The sequence below is a fragment of the Caretta caretta genome, chromosome 8, assembly GCF_965140235.1.
Source record: "Caretta caretta isolate rCarCar2 chromosome 8, rCarCar1.hap1, whole genome shotgun sequence".
NCBI lineage: Eukaryota > Metazoa > Chordata > Testudines > Cheloniidae > Caretta > Caretta caretta.
In genome coordinates, this window is record NC_134213.1 from 7,182,416 (window position 1) to 7,209,247 (window position 26,832).

Sequence of the window (26,832 nt, forward strand, 5' to 3'; positions counted from 1 at the left end):
AGTTTTATCAACCTAGACCACTTTGTTACAGTCCTACCAGACCAGCTGACACTTGGGCAGCAGCCTGGACTCACTGCAAGGGAAGGAGCAATGGCTCCCTGCACACGGGAAAGGATAAGGGCCTGACGACTGCACCAGAGGAGCTGCTCTGGGGAGTTCTGTCTGCGCTGGGAGCTGGAGAAAGAAAAACGACCCACCAATGGAGGATAATACCACCCACCAATGGAGGATTTTTCCCACCCACCAATGGAGGATTTTTCCCACCCACCAATGGAGGATAATACCACCCACCAATGGAGGATAATACCACCCACCTTCATAATGTGCTTTGAACTGCTCCAGTGAATGGCTCTTTATCCATGCAAAGTCTCATGGTTATTATTGTTTTAAACTATCACACCTGAGTCTTATAAAGCACTTATAAGCCCGTCCCTTCTGCATACACACCCCAACCTACATATATCCCCACACACGCATGTATTCACACACACACACACACACACACACACACACCAAGAAAAGAGGGAAGGAATTATTATTTTTTGGTCTGACCTGCTTTTGCCACTTGGTTAACCGGGATGCCCAGCTCCTGCGACATGTAGCCCAAGACGGAAAAGATGGCAAACCCGGCCAGGATGCTGGTGATGGCATTGCCTAGGGTGACTATAAATGTATCCCTGCAGAACAGACAGCAGCTGATCTGAACGTGTCCCCATCAGAGCCTAAAGAGACTACACTGCTGAGAGCTCGCATGGTTTCCAGAGGAGAGAGAGGAGGCAGCGGCTGACTGGGGAGGGGCACCAAGAAAAGACCCACTTTGGGGGCACAAGCTGGCTTTCTGCGCCGAGCTGAGATGGGTTCCCCAGTTAGAGAGGGGACAGGCTCTTTTCTCTTTGCCAACATCCGCATTCAGGAGCCTGTGGGGAGCTGGACTTACAGAGAAACTAAAAGTGCGGAGGTGACACTGGGCAACTTCCCCACCTGTTTTGGGTTTTTATTACGAATATCAGGGAAAATCAATGGTGGGGGGCAGCAAATTCAGCTGGTTCTCAGCTCAGCTTGGCTGTGAAACACCCCTCTCAGCACTGGACAAGGCAACCCGTTCCTCAGCATCTGCTGGGGGCCGGAACCAGGCTAGGGAAAGCGGCACTCAGTACCTAGCTCGTGCCAAGAGAAGGGCCCCTCCTGCATGCAGATGAGGATGCAGGTGTCTCTCCTTACAGGTTGCCACTGGGCTCCATGCATCCCTATCTTTCTGCTTGTTTCTTGCCTGCTTCCTTCTTCTTATCCACCTTATCCTGACCCATCTGTTCCCTTTAAAGAGACAGTTGGTGCTTACCCGTTGGTGCCCCATGATATGCAGCTTCCATTCCGGGAAGAGAGGTTGTAATAACTCTAAGGACCCAGGTCAGTTTGAACCCCACTGTGAGTGTCACCCCGAGGCTCACCTCCATTTCCTGTGTAAGGACTGGAAACCTACCTGTAAATATTCTGGTGGAAGGTGTTATAAGACGCAAAAGTGAGCAGTCCCCCGAAGCCCACCCCAAGGGAGTAGAAGATCTGCAGAGCTGCCTCTATCCACACCTGGGAGGGGGAAACAAGGAAGAAGAGCTCACTGCACCGAAAGGAGTGCAAATCTCAGCTCCACTCTCAAGAAGAGAGTGCTTTCCGGGAGGGATTCCCTCTGCTCCAGACGGACATGCTGACTCCTTTTACCGAGCATATCTCCACTCTTTGTCTGCATCGCCAACACTGATTCCATCCAACACGGGTCTCTTAGAGTCAAGTGAGGGCAGTTCCCATGGTCCTTCGCTTCTGGGCTTCCTTCACAGAGAACTACCAAATGCTCCAGTGGACTCCAGCCCTGACCTGGTGCAACCACCTTGGGCAGGTGTTTGGAGTCCATGCTTGGACTTCTCCACCTGCTCTGAAATGGAGACCCCATCAGATTTGGAAGTACCCACATGGAGGAGGGAATTCAGTCTAGTTGCTTATTGATTACCCTAGGCTGCTCCACCAATGGGCCATCACCCTAAGGGAGGGAGAAGGTAATCAGTCCAGGGGTTTCTGCACTGGCCTCCAACCCAAAAGCCAATGGTGGAGAAGAACTGCATTTGGCCTTTTTGTTCGGGCATGCTTGGGCTTCTCTTAAAGTGCAGGCTGTCCTGGGCTTCCTAACAGCTGCTATTCATGCTGCTGATGTGTTTGCCGTACTTTATGCTGTGCAGTGAGATCCTGGTTGCAGGGATCAGGCTGGAAATGATTTCCTAGGTTTTCTTTTCTACTTTCAAAGGCAGGAAATGATTTTGCATCTTGTTTGCATGCCAGTCAGCTGGTAAGAGTGTTAATTAGAGCCACGAATAACCAGATTGACCTGCCGTGGCATTAAACGTCCTTATACAATGGAAGCTTTTCTTTTACACACATGTCAGATTTGGGGATTTCCCTGTTTCACAGCTCTGCTTTGCTTGTCATCATCACTTGAAAGCAGCGGCCAAAAGACTGGATCCCAGCCTGATCCAGGTAACTGAACCCCACAGTATGTTAAAAGTGCCCTGTCCCCTTCTCACCTTGGAAGACAGCAGGTGATCAAACTGGGGTGTGAGGTAGAACTTGATTCCTATCCAGGCCCCCTCCAGTGTCACACCACGAATGAGCAGCATGATCAGGATGAAGTAAGGGAATGTGGCAGTGATATACACAACCTGCGGGAAGAGCAGATGGATCTGAGTTGAAGCTTCAGCAAGACCTTCCCTTAACCGCACTGACACACAGGGGATCTTTGCCCACTGGACAGTTCCGGAGTCACTTGCAGAAGAGGCGTGCCCTTTGGGGAGCATCTCTGTTCAACTAAAAGTCTGCTTTATCTTGCACCTCACTGCTGTGTGGGTTTATGATGTGGGCAACACAATGTTGGATGGGTCACTGTGGTGTATCCATGCAATTTACTGAGGCACACGGCCATGCTAATTCCATCGGAAGCAGAGTTGTGTCATTAACTACATTCTAGCCCTGAATAGTGGGCAGGCATTTGATGATCTGCAAACTACCACCCTCTCCAAATTGTGCCTATTGATAGCCATTGTATTTAGCAAGAGAGCTAGTTATTCTAATTGATATTTCCAAGATATATATACACAGCCACACACACACAAATACTGTAGATCACGGAAAATGACCACTTAACCTCGCTCGGTTCATTCTCGTGAAGCAAAAGACAGGGGGCTGCAGGAGGAGAATGACTCCTGGTCTTACCTTGCCGGAGGATTTGACTCCCTTGAGGATACAGAGGTACACGATGACCCAGGAGAGCAGGAGACACAGGCATAGATTCCAGCGGATTCGCCCAGGGTCCCCGATCCCAGAGCTCCCTTGGATATGCAGAACATAACGACTAGGGCAAAAGGAGAGCCATTAATAAACAGGTAGCATCCTCCCTTCAGCAATGTGCCAGGGACCAGAGCTCCTGTCTGAGAGCCCGTACTTTACGCTGCAGCACCTTAGAACCTGGATCTAGCTTTGACTCTGACAATAAAAATGATACTGAAAATCCCTTTGCGCAAGGAGAGCCAAGGGTTTGATTCCTTGGCGGGGGGAGTTAATTCCTGACCACACGTTAATGAACTGAGAGGTCCCCAGGGAAAGGCTGGTTTTTAGCTTAATTGTCTCAATCAACACAAATGAACTATTTTGAACATAAGAACGGCCATACTGAGTCAGTCCATCTGGCCCAGTATCTTGTCTTCTGACAGTGGCCAATGTCAGGTGCCCTAGAGGGAATGAATAGAACAGGGAATCATCAAGTGATCTCATCCCATCGTCCATTCCCAGCTTCTGGCAAACAGAGGCTAGGGACGCCATCCCTGCCCATCCTGGCTAATAGCCATTGATGGATCTATGCCTACATAGGCTACATGTTCCATTTTCACAAGTTCGTGTAAATTAACCCTTCTGCTGGGTCACATGATCATTCCGTACCATGGGAGACTCCAACAGGGCCAGAGAGTGCAGAAGTTCTTGACCTCGCAACTGAAAACGTCTCTCCCACACCTGCCCCCTGCCAGAATGGGCACTTAGGGTGGCATGAATTTTCTATGGCATGGTCACCCAAGTGTTTGGACCCTCACTAGCTACCAAGTGCTCTGTGCCTGGCAGGGTGGAACGGGCACATTGTAAAATGACATCCAGGGGTTTTGTACAGCCACAAAAGCTATTCAAATGTCAGCCTTAAAGAGTCAAAGAAGAGAGAGAGAGAGACACACACACACAAAGAGAATGACTGCGTTTAAAATAGACAGTAGAACCGTCGCTAATGGTCATCCACTAACCAGGGTCACCCATCCTATGTAATGGCTAGTGAAACTTCGGTCCCTGCAAGTGGTTAATCTCGTCTGACCATGCAGCCGCCTGTCAGAACAGCCAGCAACATACCCAGGCATTTGGTGGCTAACAGGTTCCACTGAATCAAAAATACACATGGAACCAAGGCCGATTACACACAGACAGGACCAAACCCAGGCCCCTTTTGCCCATAACCACATGCCCCTTCCACCTAAACTACAGCTTCCTGTATCTGTGAGTAAATGGCAAACTGTTAGATAGTGAAGCCAGCCATGAGAAGGCACCATGATCCCAGGTGCTAAGCTGGCATATAACATATACGACCACTGTCTCATTGCAGCAACGCAGTCCAGGTTGTGCCGACACGCTGGATAGTGCTGATGACAACAGCCGCACGCCTCATCGTGCACTTGGAGAAGGTGGGTGCCCATCAAGCCATAGCGTGTGTGTTGTAGACCCATCGCCATGGTTCCTACACCAGTCTCACTCACTCCAACCCCCACCCTGCTCTGCCACGGTCTCTGGCTAGCCTCCTTACTTCCAGTACTCCTCGCTCGGGCTGACGGTGTTAGTGATGTTGAATGGGATGGCAGCATTCCCTGCCTTGACGACCTGGTGATCCAAGCAGAGGTCGGTGTTCCACCAGTTGCCGCAGTGCTCCCAGGGCAAGTTGCTTGTCAGGGATGCGAAGAGGTAGAAGAGCACGTAAGCAATGATCATGTTATAGTAAATGGCCACCAGAGAGACAATCAGGATCGTGCCCATCCCAACACCTAAGGGAGGGGAGATGTAAACACAGCTCAGTGTGACGGCAAAGAGACACCACCCAGTCATCTCTCCCAGGTGCTGCTTAGCTACTGCGATACTACCAGAGGCATCCTAGGGGCCCAGTCCTTGGTACAAGCAGACCAGCTGTTAGGAATCTAAAATGAACCTTAAACCACAGCCATGAGCTAGATCAAAGCAGAGCTGCTAGGTTATTGTGCAGGAAGGAACAATAACCCACCATAGCGAGGGGGATGTTGCATGAGAACATCAACGATCTGCTAACAGGCTCATTGCTTTCCTGGCTTTTCCTGGCTCAGGCCCAGAGCCAAGAACTCTGCTCCAGCCACATCTGAGCCTTTCCTCCTGAGATCGCTTTGAAAGTCACAGGCACTGGTGCAGAAATGTGATAGATCTATGCAAGGGGGAAGCTGCCTTCCGGTGGAGAGAACTATTCTAGATTCCTGTAGACAAGTGTCAGCCAGAGAGACTTCTTTTCCCTTGTCAGAACTCCCTTTCCAAAGCTTAGCAGTGGATTGGGGGTTTGCACTGGGTGAGAGAAGTAGCGTATATGCGCATACAGACCTTATATAAACTTTAATTATTTTTATATCTTAAATGAGTTTCATCTTGAGCAGTTTTTAAGTAACTTTTCTCTTTCAAGATGAAACTTTCAGAGCAGTGTTTGCCTTATGGCCCAGCCCCTGTATACCCAGATTGTCTTATTTGCATGAAGAATGATGGCATCTGATCATAAGATGTTCACGTTTATTTTTACTTTTGCTGATGGATGGACATTGAGTGGCTGGTTGTTGCCTAGAGTCTTTTCAAGCCATTATTTTTATAGGATTTGGGGTCAAACTTTCCATAAAGTGGTGAAATAATGTCATCGCAAGTTCTTTTCACCCAGCCAAGGCCATGTCAGCCTTCTCAAAAGTAATCGTATGTTCTCTACGTTTGATATTTGAAGGAGTGGAGGGTGGCTGTCACAGACGTACAGCCTCTGTGGTAGGCAAACAGCCTCTGTGGTAGGCAAAAATTTTTTAAATTGCTGGCTTAAGCAGGACTTTTCTCCAAATTGACACTAGCTAAGCATGATCTAACTCGAACCTGACTGGAGCAAGTTGCATGGCCATGCAAGAATTGAAATTGAAGGAAGGATCTGGCACTGAGGTTGAGGTTCAGTCATTAGATAATAACTTGGTTTCAGTGTCAAAATATTTAAAGAGCTCCAAGTTATAGATTCGATTGACTTTGATGAAGCTCATTAGCTCGGCTTTATAATGAAGTGGACAGTCAGCTCCTTAGATGCTGTCTTAGAATTTAAAAGGGTTGATTACTTGTTGCATTCATCAGATGATTTAACTAAATGATGATTTAATTACAATCCAATATTGAAACTAATGTGTTGCTTTTACCTTGATTTGATGGCTGCATTGCTTTATTCTTAGGTTAGTTTAATATTTGTAACAACAGCTTAGCTGTGGTGATGTCGATATTTATTTTTGTTCAATAGTTGTAATAAAATTTATGAAATTGACACTGAGTCACATTTCTTTCTGGAAGTAACGTGGGTCCAGAGCCCTGGAGGACCTGGATGGATAGATGCCAGCTAGTCAACCTAAAAGCCTGACGAGCTCCCCCTAATTAGCTTGTAGTTCTCACAATTGCCTTAAAGATCAAAGGATGGCGATGCTAACATGTCTCACCATCAGCCCTCTGTTATGAGGTCAGGAAGAAGGAGAGAAAAGAGAGCAGGGTTGGGGTTCGTCACACACCTTTAAATAGTGGGCTTATCTTCCAGACTGCAAGTGGCCCCAGGCTGGAGAACTGGCCTAGTGAGAGTTCCATGAAGAAGATGGGGATACCACATATTGCCAGCATGATGAAGTAAGGAACAAGGAAAGCTCCTGTAGGGGACAAAAAAGGCAGGGAGGGTGAGCCTGGAGCGCTGGTGCTGGGACAGGAGATCAATACAGTTTTATAAAGCTCCTGAAACATCTCAAAGTGCACAGAGCCAAAGCCTGGAAGGTGATGAGTACCCACCACTCACATTAAAGAGTCAATGAGGGTTGGGATTGCCTAGGGCCTCTCAAGATTTGGCCCTGTATATGTAGGGATCCCTCCCCCCACCACTGCAACACAGTCCTCTCTGCAGCAAAATGCTGTTCCAGCGAGACTAAGCATCAGTTCTTAGGTCAAGGAGTCAACGACTGGGGGAATTTCAGCAGGGAGAATATCATTATTATCTGCTAGAGTATGGTCAGGACCCCAGGGTTAGCACCCCACGAGTGTGAAAAGTTCTGGGAAAGTTATAGTAAGCAAGTAAGTAAGTAAGTCACGGCCTTCATTTTAAATCTCTTCTGCAAAGATGGCATCTCCAACAGCAAGGCACCCCTTGGTGTCATATTATCGTGCTAGCTGGACACTGACTCAGCAGGATGCTGCCTGCCAAATCATAACCATTTACTGCAGCGTCCGGGAAATTTATTAGAGGTGTTCCAGGACCAGCTCTGACTCTGCTTAGCTTTTGGAATCTGGGGCAATGAGAGCTGGGCAAATAATGCATCAGGAATGGTTTATTTCCTGTCCTTGAACTCTCTGCAAACAGGCTGTCAAATTCTCCAGTTTATTTACTATTCCAAATGACTAGCAAGTATCTCTCTGGAATAATTCTTCATCTGCGGGCTGTTTGCAAATACCCTACTGTGAAGATTTGTGATGATGTGCGGGATGGCCATATCATGATGGATCAGATCCTGGAATGGATGACGCATGTGACCAGACAAAACCCTGAATTTCAGGAGTCAAGTTGGCAATTAGCACTGTTGGTTAGTTATTGCATTGTGAAGAGTGCATGATGTTTGAGGTTTCACCCATATTCAGGCTGGGGTAGCCTGTTCACTGAGACATTTGCAGGGAGCGATTGCACAAAGGGCATGCCTAGATGCTGCAAATTTGTTCCATAAGTGAGATGAATACCCGTGGGAAATGTTTGCCAGGATCTACAGAGGTCTGGATTGGACCAACAGCAATGTGAGGTGGCTTTAGAGGTGGTGCCAAAGACCAGGAGGGACTCATAGCGTTTAAGACTATCAAAGCCCAATCCACATTCCCATTTTAAGGTCTTTGAATAGCAGGCCCCGTGGGGTGCTGTATTGTCACACACAAAGTGGGGGTTCCCAAGCATGCACTGTATATCCTTCTAGGGCATCATCAGATGAAATCATCCTTAGTCCATGGTAAGCCACTCCTGTACTGAGATACCAAGCCTCACAGAAGTGGACTGGTCCACTGAGATAAATCCTAGGCTGTTCCTCCTGACCAGTCTGAAGAGAGACCAGGCAGTTGCAGGGAAATCATCTGAAAGCCAAGAATTTCCAAGTAACTGCAGATTCCCAACCCTGAGAGGGAAGGGGAGAAAGGGACATAAGTGAGGCTTTAGTCCAACATGAGGGGATGGAAGTGGTGCAACTGAACCCATTAAAGAGGGGATGATCGAGCATGTACCTCCCCCATTGGTGTAAGCTCTGTATGGAAACCGCCACACATTCCCCAACCCCACACAGTAGCCAATACAGGAGAGAAGGAAATCCAGCTTCCCGGTCCAGTTCCCTCTCTCTGCTGGGTACTCCATCTCCAGGTCCCCATCTCCTTGGTCGCTGGGGCTCATCAGCAGGTCTGGAATTATGGGCTGACCGAGAAAGAGAAGAAGGGGGAGGAGGGTAAGGGAGTCGGAGAGAAGTAGGCCAGAGAAGGAGAAAGAGAGAATGAATAAACGAGAGGAGAGGAGAGTGCAGGCCGAGACAGGAGAGAGGATGAAACGAGGGAAGAATGACAGAAAGGCAGAAAGGGTTTGTTGTAGAAAGGGAGAAGGTGGAAAGGGAAGAGGTATGAGAAACAAGGTTAGAATTCATGTGGCTGATTCACCAAGACTTTAACCCCAAGGAAGGGTCCCCTAAGAGTCCCCTTATGGTCAGTTCCCAGAGGGCAGGCTGACACAAGTGACTCCAGGAGACCCTTGGCCGTCGTTCAGTGGAATACTATCCCTTCCACGTTTCTTCCCACTCCTGGCTGAGCTAAGGAGTGCCATGGGGACTCTCCTTGGGTGGCCAGAACCATCTCCCAAGCACTATCCTGCCTGCTTTTCCCAACCAGAAAATTCAGAGGTGGTAAAGCCAGAAGAGACAATGATGAACATCTAGTCTGACCTCCTATAGCACAGGCCAGAACATTTAGGAGGACAGAATGAGAAGAATGGTCTCTACATTGCCACAGACTGTCACATACCCACTGAGCCTGTGCTGGTGAGAACTGTGGTTGACCCTGCTTATATCCCCTTGCTACGTGGGACACTCCATGCTAAAAATGCTGTATTTATTTCCCACGCTTTTGGCTTACGGTGACCAGATGTCCTGATTTTATAGGGACAGTCCCGGTTTTTGGGTCTTTTTCTTATATAGGCTCCTATTGCCCTCCCACCCCCGTCCCGATTTTTCACACTTGCTGTCTGGTCACCCTATGTTGGCTTGAAGTACAGTGCTTCAGTGATAACCATGTGCCTGGTGCCTAAGATCCCTTCCAGGCTCACAGAATCTGACCCCTGATCCGCAGAGTGCATGCTGCTATCACGTGGCAGGATATTAACCCTTTCCTTTCCCCCAGGATCTCAAAGCTGGGCCACAGCTCAGCAGGATTGTGGGGCAAATCTTAAAACACAGCTAGTTTTGCTCACGCTCTTTGATCTGAAAGTATGATTGGATATTTGGCTTTGCAATGAGATATCCAACCCTTCCTGGTAAGACACGCTTTCCGTAGCCAAAAAGACGGCAGAGCCTTACTTGGGGGATTGGCTAGATCAGGGTTTTCAACCTTTTCTCATCGGCAGACCTTTAAAAAAATTCGAATGGAGGTGCGGACCCCTTCGGCATCTTAGACAAAGTCTGCAGCCCCCAGGGGGTCTGTGGACCACAGGTTGAAAACCACTGGGCTAGAAGATTAAGGCTGGTCCTTACTTTATCTGAAGTCATGCACCCAAATGACCGAACCTCCCTGACACACCATTGCCCGATGAGATCCCTGTACTGGTATGTCCCCAGGCAAGGGCTCTCTGCCACCCACAGGCATCACAGACCAAATGTCACAGGGCCAAAGCCCAGTGACAGAATGAGGGCCTCTCAGCCACTGCTTAGCTGCATGCTGAATATTCTAAGCCCCCAAGCTGCCGCCGTGTATCATGCTCTGACCAGTGCTGTGATGGCAACGAGACAGTGGAGGCAAGTAAGGCGACAGGTGTCATGGGACCACAACAAACTCACTGGCCAATAGAATACACACGGGTCAATGGGATGACGTCCTCCTAGTTCTAGCATTTGTACTAGGCTCTTACAAGAAAGACCCTATAAGGGTTTGGGAAACATCTGTATGAACAGCTGTCACACGGCGGGGAATCTGCAGGGGGCACCTGGTCTGTAGTTCCATGTTTTCTGCACAGGGATGGAGATGGCAGAAGACCCAGCTGCAGCTGTAGAGTCCCTTTTGGTCTGCACCCCAGAAAAAAAAACAGACCAGCAACTAAAACGTGACTGGAAAGCCCAGTGCTGACCGTGCCGCTGACCCGCCTTGCCAAACCCGCCCAGCACTCAGACAGCTGCCGTCCCAGCAGGTGAAATGCTGGTGAAGCCTCCCCTGCCTGTCCTCCGGCCCCCTCTTCCACTTCTCTCCCTCTCTTGCGGCTGAGCTAGGGCTGCAAAATTCCTGCTGCTCAGTTTCCATGGAGACGAGGAGTTGTTCGAATGGAGAACGCATGTGTGATGTTTAGCCAATCTGATCATTAAACACAGACCTGCCTGGGACGTGGGGGTTTGCCCAGATGGTTACACACCTATATGCCTCATGCCTGCCTAACATTTACATCCATGCATGCACACATAGACATACTTACACATGGGCACACATCATGCACACACATCCACACGCCTGCGTACCCATGTGCAAATACACACACCCACATTCTGGCAAGCTTGGAAAGAATATCAACCTAATACATAGCAGCAGCGTCCAGCAGTTTGGACAGAATTCTTCTAAAGTCTCAACAAAAAATCCAGCCTGAAGAATCTAGACTGAGACCAAAATAGTATCACTAAAAAAAAAAATAAAAAAATGCAATGATCATTGAAGACACCATTAAAAACCTACCAGTCCCTGCTGGATGCCCCTATAACAATACAAGGGCTAAATGAAAACCTCCAAAAATTCAAACTCAGAATATCATGCAGCCCTGTTAGTACATCAGATGAGTGGCTTGAACGCAGCACTGACCACATCAAGGAAGCCTTTCTGAAGCAGTTTCATTTGGCTCTCCAGTTCAGAGACTTCCCTGAGGTATGGTCACAGACTAATTGCCCCAATACACATAAGCAGTGGTGACTTTCACTCACAGAAGCACCTGGGTTTGCCGTAACACCAGCAAATTATTCTGTAGCCTCCTTAATGAAAGATTTGACCACTAACGAAGTCAGCCAGGAGGGTCGAGCTGGATTCCTCACTGAGAACCAACCTCCCCCTCCCCCAACCCCATCCTTACCACCCAGAGAGCACGTTCACAGATGTGTGGACTGGTAACCAGACAAGGGATCTGTCTGCTGTGGAAGTTTTTAACAAGCTTTTGACTCAACCTGGTGCAGAGGGCTGAACCTTAAAACGGGAAGGAAAGGGAACGAGTGCCGCAATGTATGACCCTGTTAAATCCATAGACCAATCATCAAACATAACTTAAAAATAAACAGCACAAGATACGGAAGCCCTTTAAGCAAGAAAAGGCAGCAAAACAACCGAGTCACCTCAGGCTGCCCTTTTCCATCACGAATGAGCTTGGCACTCCCACCAAAAACCACAGTGGCAGGCAGGTGATCCGCTAGCACCTCTGCAAGACAGTCGCCAAAGGCATTCCATATGACAGCTGCCACCAAGCTAAGTTTGACACTTGCCCAGTCCAGAATCAGTGACTGCACACAGAAGTGGAAGCCAGGGGAAAGCAAAGCAATGCTGGCCCCCCCAGTGAGCAGTGACTGCGAGCAACCTGGGGTGGAGATGAACTCTCTACTGTCATACACAAAATGCCAGGGAGTGGGAGAAAGAGATTCCCTCACATTATTGCAAATAAGAAGCACATTAAAAAACAATGAGGAAAAACGATGCCTAAGAATGGAGAGACCTGGCAGAGCTGGCGTCAGGGGACAGAACAACCTGCCACCGGGTCAAGGATGACCAATGGACCTAGGGGTTCAAATCTTCATAATCCTGTGAAGCTCCATCTGGGGTAGACTGTACCTACTTGTAACAGCGGCTGGAGGGTCTTTGGCAACACGTGTATTCGGCACCGTTAGTGAAATTCAATAGTGACACTAAATCTACACTGTCTGGGGAAAGCTGGGGTTCATCAAACATTGGACCCGCTTCACACAAGGACTTTCATGAGCTGTGGGGCCCAACCGTGCATAGCACGGGGGCGTGGTGTTGCATATGTGAGTATACACCGTAAGGAGCGCTGAGGGGGCCGGGGAGTGCAGCAGGACCTGATCCTGCATCGCAGAGAGCACTGCTGCCCAATGACGCCAGCCTCACAGAAGGAGTGAAGCCGGACGGTTTGCCCCAAAGCCACTGAAATCAGTGGCGGGGCTCCCATTGATATTTGAGCACTGAATCACGCCCAAACAAAGACACCTGTAGCTAAGAACCTTGTGGACATGCTGCGGTGACGATTAAGACTCTTTCTCCTCAGAAATGCCCATTCTCTGCCCAGGCTCAGCCTCTCTCTTATCCTGGCACCTGTGAGTAAGGCACGCAGAGGGGCTCTAGACTTCTTTCTGCTCTGTGCAAAGGGCTACACCTCAGACTTAGCTTTCCTCACACCTTGTGCAGCCTCCACCTGCTCTTGTGCTGGACGGAGCACAGCAGCCTGGCACGTGGGCGGTGAAATACAAGCAGAATGGACACTGACCCGTAGTGCCCCCCGGGAAGTCTTTAAAACAAGACTTGAGCGTAAGAGAGGGGTCAGGACAAGGCTGAACCTCACATCCCAGCCCCCTCTGAACTTCCTGGGACCCACCCCAAATCCCAACCCCCAGCTCTGGTTGTGAATTTTGGGCCCATCTCCAGCAAAACCCAACTCAGACCTTTATGGAAGCACTGGTTAAGGGAAATCGGGTATAAAATCCATCAAGCATGAGAGATGTCTTGTTTTCTGTTACACCTGAACTTCCATCCATTTCGGAAAAAGACCTTAAACTCCCAACTCATGGATGGAAAGTGGATCAAAATCAGAGGGAAAAGCTCTTGAACTATCCGAGATGTGACCCCCCCCCAAAGCCAACACTGTGTAAAACCTCTCAGCAATTGTACTGGGCTCCTTGGAGGAAACTTGATTTAAGAGATAATAACAAGTGTTCAAAGGTTCTAGGTGACAATGAGCACATGGGATTGTGGAACGGTTAAAAGGCCTGATCCTGTTATCCCCCTGCCATTAAGTTCCATGAGAGTTTTGCCAGGATAGGGCCCAAAATGTTCTGTAGCAAAACAGCATGAATAATGGGGAAAACAATCCTGGAGACATACATTTTTACTTGAGCTGGTATTTCAGGAACTAAATGTATCCCTGAATCAAAGTTTAAAATTGATCTCTATCAGGCGCAGTGATTGCTCATATGGAGACTTTGGAAGAAGGTAGGAAAAACTTGCCTATATGAACTTTTAATGGATCTGGCAGTCACTTTGTCATCCAAAGCAGTAATTTATGGGAAAGTGAATGAGAGGGAAGAGCCCAGCATAAGCTGGACCCTGCACTGAAACATCAGAGGGAGGGAGGAAACGTAGAAAAACATCCTACATTGTGCTGGGCAGCATAAGAGAAAAAGTGAACTAGGCAGAGACTTACAATGGGCAAAGAATCATGGGTAAGGGGTGATTTTACTTTAGCTCTCTAAACAGATATATATTACACAGATTATTCCAGGGAAACCTGTTGCAGGAGGTCAGACTAGAAGATCATAGTGGTTCCTCTTGTCTGGGAATCCATGAATCCAGGCTCAGTTACAGATGAGAGCAGGAGTTCTCAAATCTTTTCATGGTGTGGCCTACATTTCAATAGTGAGATTATCTCCTAAACCTCTCCCCTCCCATTCACTACAGTACATCCCCACCTTCTCTCCCATTCCCAATCCTGCAATGTCCCTTTGGTAGCTACAGGAAAGAAACATCTGAATGTCTGTCTAACTGTCTTTTAATGTGGATTGGCAGCTAGAAATAAAGAGGAGCCTGAACCGTATGACTAGCTCATGGAGGATCAGTCCATCAAGGGCTATTAGCTGAGATGGTCAGGGATGCAACCCCATGCTCTGGGTGTTCCGAAGCCTCTGACTGCCAGAAGCTGGGAATGGACAACCAGAGATGTATCACTTGATAACTGCCTTGTTCTGTTCATTCCCTCTTCTGAAGCATCTGGCACTGGCCACTGTCAGAGACAGGATCCTGGGCAAGATGGGCCACTGGTTTGACCCAATACGGCCATTCTTATGTTCTTAGCTAGGTAACTGCAGACCATTGGTGGTCAACAGAGCACAGTGTGAGAACCTACATACAAGGCTGTAAATGGCACCTATGGGATGGAACAGTAACGGTAGTAGGTGTAAATAGAGAGAGAGAGGTATGGAAAGAGAGTGTTTATACCTCATTCATTTACAGAGAGGGGAATTTAATTTTCAGGAGATTGAACTGTCATTATTTGAGACAAAATCACTGACAAAATAATTATATATATTGAACAATAAGCAAGCCTTCCACGAGAGCAGCGAGAGACAGGGCCAAAGCAGCCAAGGCTGGTAGAGTGACCGTATGTCTTGGTTTTACTAGGGCAGTCCTGGTTGTTCATACCATGTCCCGGTGTCTTAGGAACTTCTTTCATCATACCTGAAATGTCCCACGTTTTCGTTTCAGCCATCAGGCTGCTTGGACTTTTAAGAACTACAGAATATGTGGTCAAGACCAAGCTGGAATCCAGTCTAATAGGAAGAGTCGGGCGGCATGAGCACCCAAATGGGAGAAGGGAGAAGTTGAGCAGGCGTTCACGACACTTGTAACACGTTTTGTGATACGCTCAGACAGGCACTATGCCGAGCGCTATTCTAGCAGGAGCAACCCCAGCCCCCACTTCTTAATGAAGCGCACTCTTCTCTTTTAAATGAGCGTTGGGGGTCTGGCGGGAGATTGGGGAGCAGGGCGCCGTGGCAGAGAGAAGGGCTTGGTGCAGGTGGAAAATCTCCACACGTGCTGGAGAACAAACAGAGTGCTGGAGAAGAGAGAGAGCCCAGAAGCAAGAGGAAGAGGGTCAAGAGGAGAGACAGAGTCTGCGAAAGCAGGGCCTGAAAGCAGAGGTTTAATAGTAGGTTCCTAGGCTGAGAGTTCCAAAGGGGCCGGAGAGGGAGCGGAGTGCCCAGCACCTGTGGGATGACAGACCCCCTCAAGGCCCTCTGAACTCCCATCTTATGTGAAGAAAACTCCCTTCATGAGACCCAGTGTAGCCAGGCATTAGGGCTCAGTCCTGTCTGGAAGCAAAGGGAGAGATGGGTGGGAGAGTGCCCCAGTCACATTCGCTCCATTGTTTGGTCCCCTCGCGAGGCAGAGGAAGAGAGGCAAGTGGAGGGGAAAGGGGAGTTTTCTGGGGGTTGAAAGGTCTCTGAGAAAGGGGGGTGCTTTGGTAAGGGCGGGAGGGGCCACGCGAGCTGAGGGGGGATTTAAAGATGAGACGGGGTGAGACAATACCCGCTTTATTTGAAACTATTCTGTAAAGAGCCTCTCAGCATTCTCCATGTCTTGTTAGCTGGATTGTTTAAAGAATCCCACCGGTTTCCCTTAAGGTCTCCAGATGTTCCCCACACAACCTGGGAATCGCAAAGAAACCTGCATCCGACTGGCTGTGAGGCTTCAGTGCCCAGGCAAGGGAGCTATGGAACCTGACAGGAATAAGCCAAAGGGGTGACATTTCCTACCGGGGTGACGTTTCCCTTTCCTACCGGGGTGATATTTCACCTCAGCTGCCAGGCTCTCATCCAGGGCAAATGGAACATTTGTGCCCCTTTGTGGTCCTGCCCCTGTCTGGGAGGGGAACACCACTCCCAAGAACTAGACTTTGGGCCGGGGGGAGTCTCTTTATCAGCCAAAAGTCCAGCTGCTGGCAACTGAGGCAGGGGAGCTGGCTGGGACATGCCAGGGAGAGGACCAGTGCCTGGTCTGGGGAGGATCAAACTGCTTCCTGTCCGCTGGCCAGTCTGCTAATCCCAACAAAAGATCACTCGGGCTCTACTCCCTCCCCAGAGCACCTGTGCCCACCCCACATCCGCTGCACCTGTCCCACCTTGGGTGTGATGCCAGGCAACCACCCAACGCCTCGAGGAACAGCATGTTCCACCTGAGCACCCGCCCCGACACAACATGAACCATCCCGACGGAAACACCTGCTCGCTAGGAAAAGCATCTCCACGACGAGGCTGGCGGGCGAACGTGGGACCAGCCAATTAGCTGCACAGCGCCGGGCGTCGCTATTTACTGAACTTGCTAATTAAAGAGAGCGAGAAGAGCTCGTTACGAAATGACAGCCACCCACCTGCTTAATCTGCTACTGAGCCAGCTTTGGCTCCCCAAAACAGAAAACTCTGCTCTTCCCAGGTGCAACGAATGACCGTTAATAAGTACCCGAAACAACCCCCCTACCCCAGGGGGAGAGGAGATGGAGGTACTGTGAGGCTGAACGTTAGTCCCCTCGACCTGCCTGGTTTGCATTAAAAAGGCATCCCCATGCTGGTCAGCCCTGCAGCTTTCCCCCTCCTCTCCTTCCCTGGCATCTCATTCTGTGTGGTTACAGATTGCTGCTTCCTACCTCCCGGAGATGGTGCTCCTGGACCTTCTTCATCTCTGAAGCCCTGCTGCGATGCTTCCCCTGCCTCTCCGCGCTCTGACACCTTCGCTCGCCTCGGAGACCGTCTCTACGGCGATGGGGAGGGAGACGAGTCCGAAAAAGAAAAGGAAGAATCCCACTTCTCGCTCTCCGGCTCTCTCCTCCTCGGCTGGGTGTTCCTGGCACAGGCAGAGGAGATGTTAACCCTGTCTAGAATGAGGCAGAATGAGAGAGGGATGCCAGGCAGGCAGGGTGCAACCATAAGGGTTGGCAAACAGGTTTGCTCTGAGTTGGAAATCGCTGGGTGGGGAGCAGCAAGTGGGAAGAGGAGGGATCCCAGCAGGCTGCAGATGGGCTCTCCATCAAAAGGGTTTCTGCCATCTGCGGGGTCTGTGGGCTGAGTCCTGCTTCGGGAAAACAATGAGTTCCAATGAGGACAACCCCGGTGGCTCAGGGACTGGAGATCCTCAGTAACCCAGTGAGGGAATGCTCATTGGGTGGGAATAAGGAGGAGACCAGAGCTGCATCACATGTGGAATGAGTGTGCTGGATCTCATTGTGGTCCATCCCGGTCATGGATCCGGCTGGCAATCTGCCAATGCTGGCCACCTATGCCCGAAAGTGGCCCGGGATTGGATCAGCAGGCCATGTCACAGGTGAGGTTTGAGGTGGATGAGCTGTGGGGGGCACTGGAATAGCGGGGCACAGTAAGACGGGGCTGAAATGCTGCGGGGGGGCGGGGGGGCAGGACTTTAATAACAGGGTGTGCTGCTGGTAAGGGTCGAGTGTATCAGCAGATACAATGGGATCAAGCCACTAAGAGTTGGCCTAGATATCCAGAGAGACTAGACTCATGGGGTTCATCCAATCCGCACTGACTGGGCCCTTCTTTATGCAGGCCCTGCGATAGCCCATGCAGAAGGCACCCCAGGGTTCTCCAAACATCCTGTAAGAGATGGGCTCTGAGACAGGGAACCCCGAAGCACAGCTGTAAATGTCAGACACTGGCGAGTACCCCAGCAGCCTCCCTGGACAGCGCGACAGCCCAGCAACATACAACAGGGTTAGTGTGTCTGTCTGGGAGCAAGAGCTGATTCCCCAGCAGGAGAGGGGAACATGTGAGGGAAGTCCCTCTTTCTGGTCGTAGAGCTGTCGGCCAGCATGCAGGTGCAGGACAGAAAACCAGACGTGTCACGCTGCACCTCCCGGTTCATTCCTGCCCGTATTTATTTCCCTTCCCCCAAAGAGACATCGCCACGGGAGCCATCGCCTGCAGCAGCCGGCGCTCCAGGGAACAGTGCTAGGACAGGGGCTCTCAAACATTCTCATAGCGCAGAGCACCTCTTCCTAGAGAGATGGGCTCCCAGACATCTCCCCTCCTGCCATGTCCCTGGGATAACTACACCAACTGCCAACCCACAAAAGGAACCTGAGGGACCATCAGCAGCTGGAAATAAGGAGGAGAACATGCCTCATTTACTTATTGGCTTTTCTCTGGTGCAAATTACTGGAATCTGAACATCTCACATATGCTAATGAACTAATCCTCAGAGCACCCACGCCCGATGAGGAAGTATTATGACACCCTTATTCTGGGGAAACTGAGGCACAAAGTGGTTAACTGATTTGCCCAAGGTCCCAGAGGTCTGATGCAGTGCTAGGAACAAACCTCAGATCTCCTGAGTTCCAGCCCAGTGCCTTAACCACAAGCCCATCCTTCCTCCCACGCAATTAGTCAGCTCTCCAGGAACCACCTGCAAGGGTTGCATAAATCATCATTTGTCCCTGGATCACAGCTGAACACCTGCTAAGCTAATGGGCTGATGCTGTGACTTCCTGAGGCAGGACTCTGGGCACTGGCATCATACTGCGGTGGCAATTTCCCAGTTGCACAGAATCTAAGACTGCATGCACATAGGCACCGGGAGTCCATTCCTTACCTCCTGCTTCCAGAGCAAGAAAATCTTTAACATCCCCAACTCTGTGTTCCAGCCTGAGACCCCAGCACAAACCGAGGCTGCAGTGAGACACAGAGGGACAATGCTGGGATGTCGGGGAAAGATCCCCCCCTCCCCCCCCCGGGGCACAGGCGACATCCCCCCATCCCCAGGCTGGGGCATGAGAACGACCCAAGCAGAGGCAGCTCCCAGAGAATCCATCCCAGAAGCTCTGAACGGTGGGGGAGAGCTCTTTACTTGATCTCCAGCAGACAAGCAGCCATGACCGAGGTGCCCGACAAAGCTGCCTGGAGTCTGTGTGCTTAGTGAAGGCTCCCAGTAACCTCAGCCTTAGGCCCCCGTCTGCACAGAACTGGGCTAGCGCTCAGCTGTGCCTCCCGGTTCTATCGCGCGTTGGCCCCGTCCGCACTGACCAGTCACAGCAGGTTAGAAATGAGTTCCAGACACAGGCCCCCACCCGAGGGGGGCCAGGGGACCCTCATACCCACAGGCCAACCAGACTCCCCCTAACATGGAAGGGCTACAGAGAATATGTCTCTTTCCCTGCGGTCCCCATCCTCCAGTGAGAGACCCTGCTGGGCCGTGGGCTCTCTGAGGAGCGGGGGATGTTGCTGCATACCTCAGCTGGTCTGGACACCATGATCCTGCCCACTCCACCCCTCGCCCTGTAAAATCCGACGGATCAGATCAGATCTGGGCTCCTTCTCTCTCCCTTTCCCCTCCCTCCATCGTGGCTCTGCTGCTGTCATTCTCTCCCCCTCCTGTCTTGCTTTCCTCCCTTCCCTTCTCCTCCTCCCCTTTAGCCCTCCTCCGGGTGGGAGCTGGTTTCCAGCCCTGCTCTGCCCAGGGGAGTTGGGATGATGGGCTTTGGCGGCTGCCATTCCTACAGGGGTCTCTGCACAAGGCCCAAACCTGGTGTCCCTGCTCCCCCTGCTGGCGGAGCTCTGCAGCAGGCCCAGTTCGGAGAATTCTTGCAGCATGGGAGCAATAGAAATAATTAACTGGCGGGAAGGGTTGATTTTAAGAGGGGGAGCCGCTCCCTGGTGGTTAGGGCTGTCAGGGGCAGGAGCAAACCCCAGGGAGGGAGAGGGGTTATTTAGGGTGGCACACAGGGGTATAGTTCGGGCGACATGTAGCAAGCAGCGATGTAGGCGGGTGCTCAGCGGGGACCTGCTGGCAGTGAGCTGTACCAGGCTGAGCCATACGATCTCCAGTGAAGCGCTGGGACACTGGGATATTTTAGGACATCGGCCCCTTGCTTGGGGCATTTTGCTCCCAAGCAGGCGAAGCGATGGACAATGCAAGGACCAGCTCTGTATTGGGAGGGGACCAGCTCCCCTCAGCAGGGCTTGCCAAGCTCTTATCGCTCTGTTTCAAGAGCGAGAAGCAGGAATCCGCACAGTAAGGAACTGGGCCGCTCTCCCTTCCGTCAGGGCTTGCTCTGCTGGTTGTTAGAAGCCCAGGAGGAGGAATGGGCAGAGACTTCTTCAGCCCAGACGTCTCTGGGTCATTTAACAGACCGGCTGCAGATTTGAGGGACGGGCGGGAGGTGCATCTGGAAGGACTTGTTGAGACTGGAGAATAATACCCGACAGTGCTGAGCGTGAGCCCGGCATGGCCATTGTAACAGTGGGTAGGGTGAGCCAATGGCCTGAGTTACTGGTAAGACCCCACTTTTATGGAGTATCCCAGTGAATTATAACCGTGCTGGTATCTTATCCCATGGTGTCTTATCCCACCCACACTCACTGCTGCAAAGTAACCCTGGAACCCCAGTGGAAGGGCCTTTGGGCTGGGCCCCTGAGTGGCATTTCCCTTTCGCGCTGGTCCCGTTGCTCTCTTCTAATCCACGCGTCTCTTCAGCCAGGCTTCTCTGAGTTATGGGGAGCAGACGCCAGGGGGAGGCTGCTTGAGCTGTCATTGGCCACAGGCAAAGCACAGTTCACATTCCCGGGTACTTGGAAATCCCTGCTGGCTACTTAGTGGGACCAGGTGTCCCTGAAACCCAAGGATGTCCCTGTTTTCCTCCCATCATGTTGAGCCAAATCCACAGGGGGCTGAGGAGGACAGTTGCTTGACTGAGGAGAGGAAGAAGTGGGTCCCCTTCTCTGTCTCAGCCTCCCTGATGGCCACCAGAACCATCTCCAGCGCACTATCTCCCCCTCTCCAGGATAGCTGTCCTGGTTTGCCCTGTTAGAGGCAGGTAAGTGCCACATCCCTGAGGCTAATGAAATCTGGCCTTTGTTTTCTGCTCTCCCTCCCCTGCCCCCGGAGCTGGGTTCTACATGTGCCCTCTGCACGACAGGGGGCGTGTTACAGGCCAGGACATCATAGAGCGAATGGCTGAGAAATCCCTACAATGTGCCAGCCCTTGGGGGAATTAACTTGAGGACCCCTCTGAACATCACTGAACTCCTCTGTCAGAGCTCTAGGCATGAGGGGGCAGGACCATCAGAGCACGGTGGCTTCACAGACATGGGTAAAGATTCCAGGGTAGGTCCCGTTCCCCCCCCCCCCCCAAGTACCTTGTCAAACATGATCTGTCCAATACAGGGCCTGGCAGCCATGCTGCAGTGGCTGCTAATCTAATGGGAACGTCCCCAAGAGCCGCTGAAGCCATGATATCTGCCTCCTGCAATCTGACACTCCATGTCTGTGTGTGAGAGCAACTTTGCCCATAGCCGGCTGCAGCAGCGTCTGTCCTCAGATGGCAGGAGCACTGGTCTTGCAGTAATGCCCAAAGGTTCCAGTCAGGATCATTACGGCTATAATACTTTGCGTAGAGCATCCACAGATCTCAGTGTGAGTTATGAACACCCATTAGCTAAGCCACACGACACCCCAGGCAGGGAGATCGCCACCATGGGTTGGTCTAGGACTCTAGATATATTTAATTCAGTCTCAGCATGGGATGGGATGGATGAGATGGCCTCTTGAGGTTCCATCTAGCCCTACATTTCTGTAATTATCCCCATTTTACCAGTGGGAAAACTGAGGCATGGTGCAGTGAAGTGACAGCAAGTCAGTGGCCAAATCTGGAGTGGGATCTTAGCGTCCTGACGCCCAGTGCCCTGCTCTAATCTGGGCCACAGATGGGCTCCTGTGGAGGGGAAGCAACTACAGGCACTCCTTAGGGAAAGACGGAGCAGCTGCTAGAGAAGGAAATAGTCCCTGGGGCTGGTGGTGCCCCCGGAGCTGGGATCCAGTTTTGGGAAGGGCCTCACGCAGGCAGAAGCAAGGTGTCTGCACTTCCAGGAGCTCTCACAACTCCTTGGCACTCTCAACCCAAGAGAGCAGGGGGTCTGCGGCTTCAGGGACTGTCTAACAGGATGCTGGCCCGGTGAGCATGTTAAAGACATGGAAGCCACCGCCAGTGAACAAGGACAGCTTGATGCCACCTGGCTGCAGTGCCGCAGCCGACGTGCTGTTTCTGAACTGATGAGAGCAAAGAGGTCAGGCAAGCTGCAGACATCACTCTGAACGGAGGTTCTCCCTTTCTTGACTGCTGGAGGCTGCATCATCACCGATGCTAACAAGGCTCCTATAGATCACCCATGTCTGTAGCAATAAGTGAATGTGACAAAATATTTGTTCAGTGCAACCCCCCTTGCCGTCTACAGCTTGGCAGCCAGCCATCTGATGCGTAGTACGGGGTGCCTGGATTGGAATTCCTGCTCTCTCACGGACGTGCATGAAGCCAGTGAATTGTACCCAGGTGACATCGCCCTCTCTCCGTGGGTGCTGGAACTAGGGGCGCGGGGGCGTGCTGCAGCACCCCCTGACTTGAAGTGGTTTCCATCATACACAGGTCTTACAGTTTGGTTCAATGGCTCTCAGCTCCCCCACTATCAAAATTGTTCCAGCACCTTTGCTTCTCTCTGCTGTCTGACATTTGGATAAAACTTTTCACTGGGTGGACTTGTTTTGTGCTGTACAGCGTATAATAGCTGGGTAGGCCCTTGGTGACATGGGGGGGCGGGGGCATTATTTGGATCACTCTATCCAGCTCCGCCTTGTGAATGTGCAAGCATTCTCCTGAACCCTCCAACCTGCTTAGGTCTGAGGATGAACAAGGAGCGTAGAATTTGTGTACGTTGGGGAAGGTATTAGATTAAACGATAGCGAGATTTTCAAAGTGCCCAGGGATTTAGGAGCAAATCCCATGGATTTCCAGTGGGATTTATGCGCCTAAGTCCCTTTAAGCAGTTCTGAAAATCTACCCCTAAAAGGAAAAGGCGCCTACACATAAAAAGAATTAGCTACAAGAGCAAAAGGATGATGCAGTGCCTCAAAGTTTGCACAATTTACCACTTGGAGTCTACGTTTTATGATCTGAATTTCCCAGTGGGAGTGGGTGGAGCTGAGTGAAAAATGTATCCAGTGAATTTCTCCTCTTATCCTGCTATTAGAACAAACAGAATGCCAGATCCCATTTTTTTCAGCTGTATTCCCTATTTGGGAATACTCCGTGACTGCCCCCGCCGCCCCCACATACACCAATTTTGTTAACTCCATCGATCGCTCATGAAAGACAGCTCTTTGCAGATCTTCACTTTTGAGCTACATTGGTAGGCTGTGAGAGGGCAAAGAAGTCACATGGTATTATTTCTGTTCCCGGATTGGCTGAGTGTGCAACCACGTAGATTCATAGATTATTCAGACGGAATGGACCACCCAGATCATCTAGTCTGACCTCATGCACAGAACGTTCCTGAATTAATTCCTGTTTGAACCCCAGCAGACCTTGTAGAAAATACATCCAACCTTGATTGAAAATTTCCAGTGCTGGAGACTCCACCCCAGCCGGTGGTACGTTGTTCCAGTGATTAATTACCCTCAGTCTTTCAATTTTGCACCTTATTTCCAGTCCGAATTTCTCTAGCTTCACCTCCCAGCCATTGGATTGTTGTCAGACCTTTTGTCTTTTAGCCCGAAGAGCCCATTTTCAGAGGTCTCACTTCTGGCTTACACTGTGCCTCGGCAGAACCAAGTTTCTCCCGTCATTTGCATGTGCAACTTTGAGCTTGCCTGGAACATTTGTACCAGTGAAAGCCAATTGCATGAATGTTCATGGACAGTGGAAACAAAGCACCTGCCATGGGCAGTGGGTGAAACTTGTGATGTCAATGGAGTTGGGGCCATTTGCTTTAGCAGAGAATTGGGTCCAAAATGGGTGTGGGTGAGACAGATGCAAATTCACTTTGGTGCAGACCCGTGTAAGGTGTTCTGCAGAACCGGCCCAGCTCTGGCAGTAGGAGGGAAAATGCCACTCCAGCCGGTTTGGGCCCATTCAAGAGGAGAATTTGAGCAGATCAGGGATTGCACTTGGAATGCTGCTAAGATCAATATCAGGTAATAGGCTAAAAACCCAGACCTGGTGCAGGTGGCAGGGCCTCCACTGAGTTCAATGGGCTTCCTTCAGGGCTGCTGAACCTGGACCAACACTGTAGCAGAGATGGGAGGGAGTGGGGGCTGGATCTGCAGATTGGGAGGCTGGGATTTGGTGATGGGATAGGTCCCGCAAGAAGGCAAAGTGGATCTGGGACCAAGAAAGAGGCAGGGGGCCTAGGAGCAGCCGCAGTTCTGTGTTAAAACCCTTGCGATTCCCTGTGCAGATCCTGCCGAAGTGCCGCCTTCTGCTGCTTTCCCACCCTCCTAACTCCCCAGACGCACCGGTTGCGTGTCAGTTCTCAGCCCCAGAGTGGAATTTATGGCCACTTTATAAACCCGTGAGAAGACGCGTTTCTGATGGAAAGGCTGGCACAGTCCCCACCCCGCCCCGCAGTTCTGTTCTGTCCCGGTAGTGCTGTGATCGGCAGAGTCTGCCGGTGCCTAGCCAGCCCCCCGCACTCCTTCCATCGTAACCCTCTCTGCACAGCTCCCGAAGGCCGCCAGGGAAATAGGGCCGTACAGGCACTTGACTAATGAGGAGGCAGACACTTTCTATGGAAATGCCCCGGGGAAATCGCTTGGCATTGCATGGCAGCTTTCCAAGGACTGAATGGTGCCGAAGGACCAGGAGCGGGTGCTACGGGTGGAAGAGGGTGCAAGGAGGAAGAGAGCCCACCGACACACCCGGTGCATACACAGGCTGAGCACATTTGCAGTCTATACAGGGTGGTGCAAAGTTAGCAGCACCCGCAGCGCCCCAAGCCTCTCCTAAGAGGGTGGGCAGGGGCATGGTCATATCTCAACTCCTCCCTTCTGCGGCTGTCTGCTGGGAAGGGATGGTGCCGCACCCTGCAATCGTGCAGTGCCCCAGCCATGCTGCCCCGCCCCGCGTCCCCCGCCATTACTTACTATTATGCTATAGAGCAGGAGTGGGCAAACTACGGCCCGGGGGCCGCATCTGGCCCTCCAGCCATTTTAATCCGGCCCTGGAGCTCCAGCTAGGGAGTGGGGTTGGGGGCTTGCCACGCTCCACATGGCTCCCAGAAGCAGTGTCATGTCCCCGCTCTGGCTCCTACGCGTAGGGGCAGCCAAGGGGCTCAGCATGCTGCCCCCGCAGCTCCCATTGGCTGGGAACCGCGGCCCATGGGAGCTGCAGGGGCGACACCTGCGGACAGGGTAGCGTACAGGGCTGCCTGGCTGCGCCTCTGCATAGAAGCAGGAGGGGGACATGCTGCTGCTCCTGAGAGCTGCTTGAGGTAAGCGCCACCCGGAGCCTGCACCCTGCCCTGACCCTCTAGTGCACCCCAACCCCCTGCCCCCTCCCTCCCTCTGAACCCCTCGGTCCCAGCCCAGAGCATCCTCCTGCACCGCCAACCCCTTATCCCCAGCCGCAGCCGGAGCACTCACCTCCCCCCCCCCCCCCGCACCCCAACCCCCAATTTCATGAGCATTCATGGCCCGCCATACAATTTCCATACCCAGATGTGGCCCTCGGGCCAAAAAGTTTGCCCACCCCTGCTGTAGAACCTCAAGGGTCCACCTGAGACTGTGTGTACCCATTGTGCCAGGTACTGTCCTACGTCAACCCAGAGTGCCTGGCGCCATTGTCCTTCCATCGGGGCAGCGTGCCGTTGCACCTCTTCAGGGCTGGCCTTTGGCCTAAAGTCACAGCTGAGCACTGAGAGGACAAGCCTGTACAGTATCAGGGGTGGCACACATCGCTGGTGAAAGTGAGGGGCCGATTGAGCTGGCTGGTGTAGCCAGCCATTGTGCAGCTTCCCCTGCAGCTCTGCCCCTGCCCGTCTGTCCTGCAGCACGCCCCCCGCCCCCCCGCTAGTCCCACTCACAGGCTCACTTGAGCAAAGGCTACGTCACACGGGCATCTTGCAATGGGAACGAGTCCGTAGGTGACAGAGATGAGGACTGCAAACACATTTTACCCAGGAATTGGAGCCAAGGCCCTTGGTGAAAATTGGTGCAGTAACTCCCTGCACCCCGGCTGGAAGGCGGTTTGTCGCTGTGCCCACCTGGGACTCCAGAAGGAGTCAGATGTTTCATATCGGGCATTGTCACAGCTCCACCCTTTCCGTTCCATGCACTGATGCTTTGTTTGCATTTTGCCACTTTTTTATCTCAATCAACCTTTTGACTTTTTCCCCAGGGATCCACCTAAAACACACAACAGCATTAAAGAGAAGAGGTGGGTGTCTGGTTGTTAAAATTGCCCCAGCACAATGTCACCAGGGCATATACCTAACTGATTAAAAACAATGCAACATTTAGCTGAACTGATATCAAACTACGGGCTTGTTTACAGGGAGGAATTTTACCAGCAGAACTATACCAACATAATTATACACTACAATGATACTGGTATAGCTCTACATGGGAACAGTCTTATTCTGGAATAAGAGGATCTTTATTCCG

The 26,832-nt window shown here is 51.3% G+C and overlaps 1 protein-coding gene across 1 annotated transcript in view; it reads right to left on the reverse strand.

The window, feature by feature from the left end:
* SLC6A7 (solute carrier family 6 member 7) overlaps nt 1–17,478 on the reverse strand; it is a 32,291-nt gene extending 14,813 nt beyond the window's left edge. Inside the window, exons 1-8 of the mRNA XM_048861662.2 lie at nt 17,039–17,478; nt 8,617–8,800; nt 6,885–7,016; nt 4,880–5,114; nt 3,256–3,394; nt 2,571–2,705; nt 1,481–1,584; nt 553–677 (exon numbers count right to left, since the gene is read on the reverse strand). Of these exons, the coding sequence (XP_048717619.1) occupies nt 553–677; nt 1,481–1,584; nt 2,571–2,705; nt 3,256–3,394; nt 4,880–5,114; nt 6,885–7,016; nt 8,617–8,800; nt 17,039–17,071 (1,087 nt within the window). The 5' untranslated portion in view covers nt 17,072–17,478. The remainder of the gene's footprint in view (nt 1–552; nt 678–1,480; nt 1,585–2,570; nt 2,706–3,255; nt 3,395–4,879; nt 5,115–6,884; nt 7,017–8,616; nt 8,801–17,038) is intronic.
* Nucleotides 17,479–26,832: the final 9,354 nt, after the last annotated feature.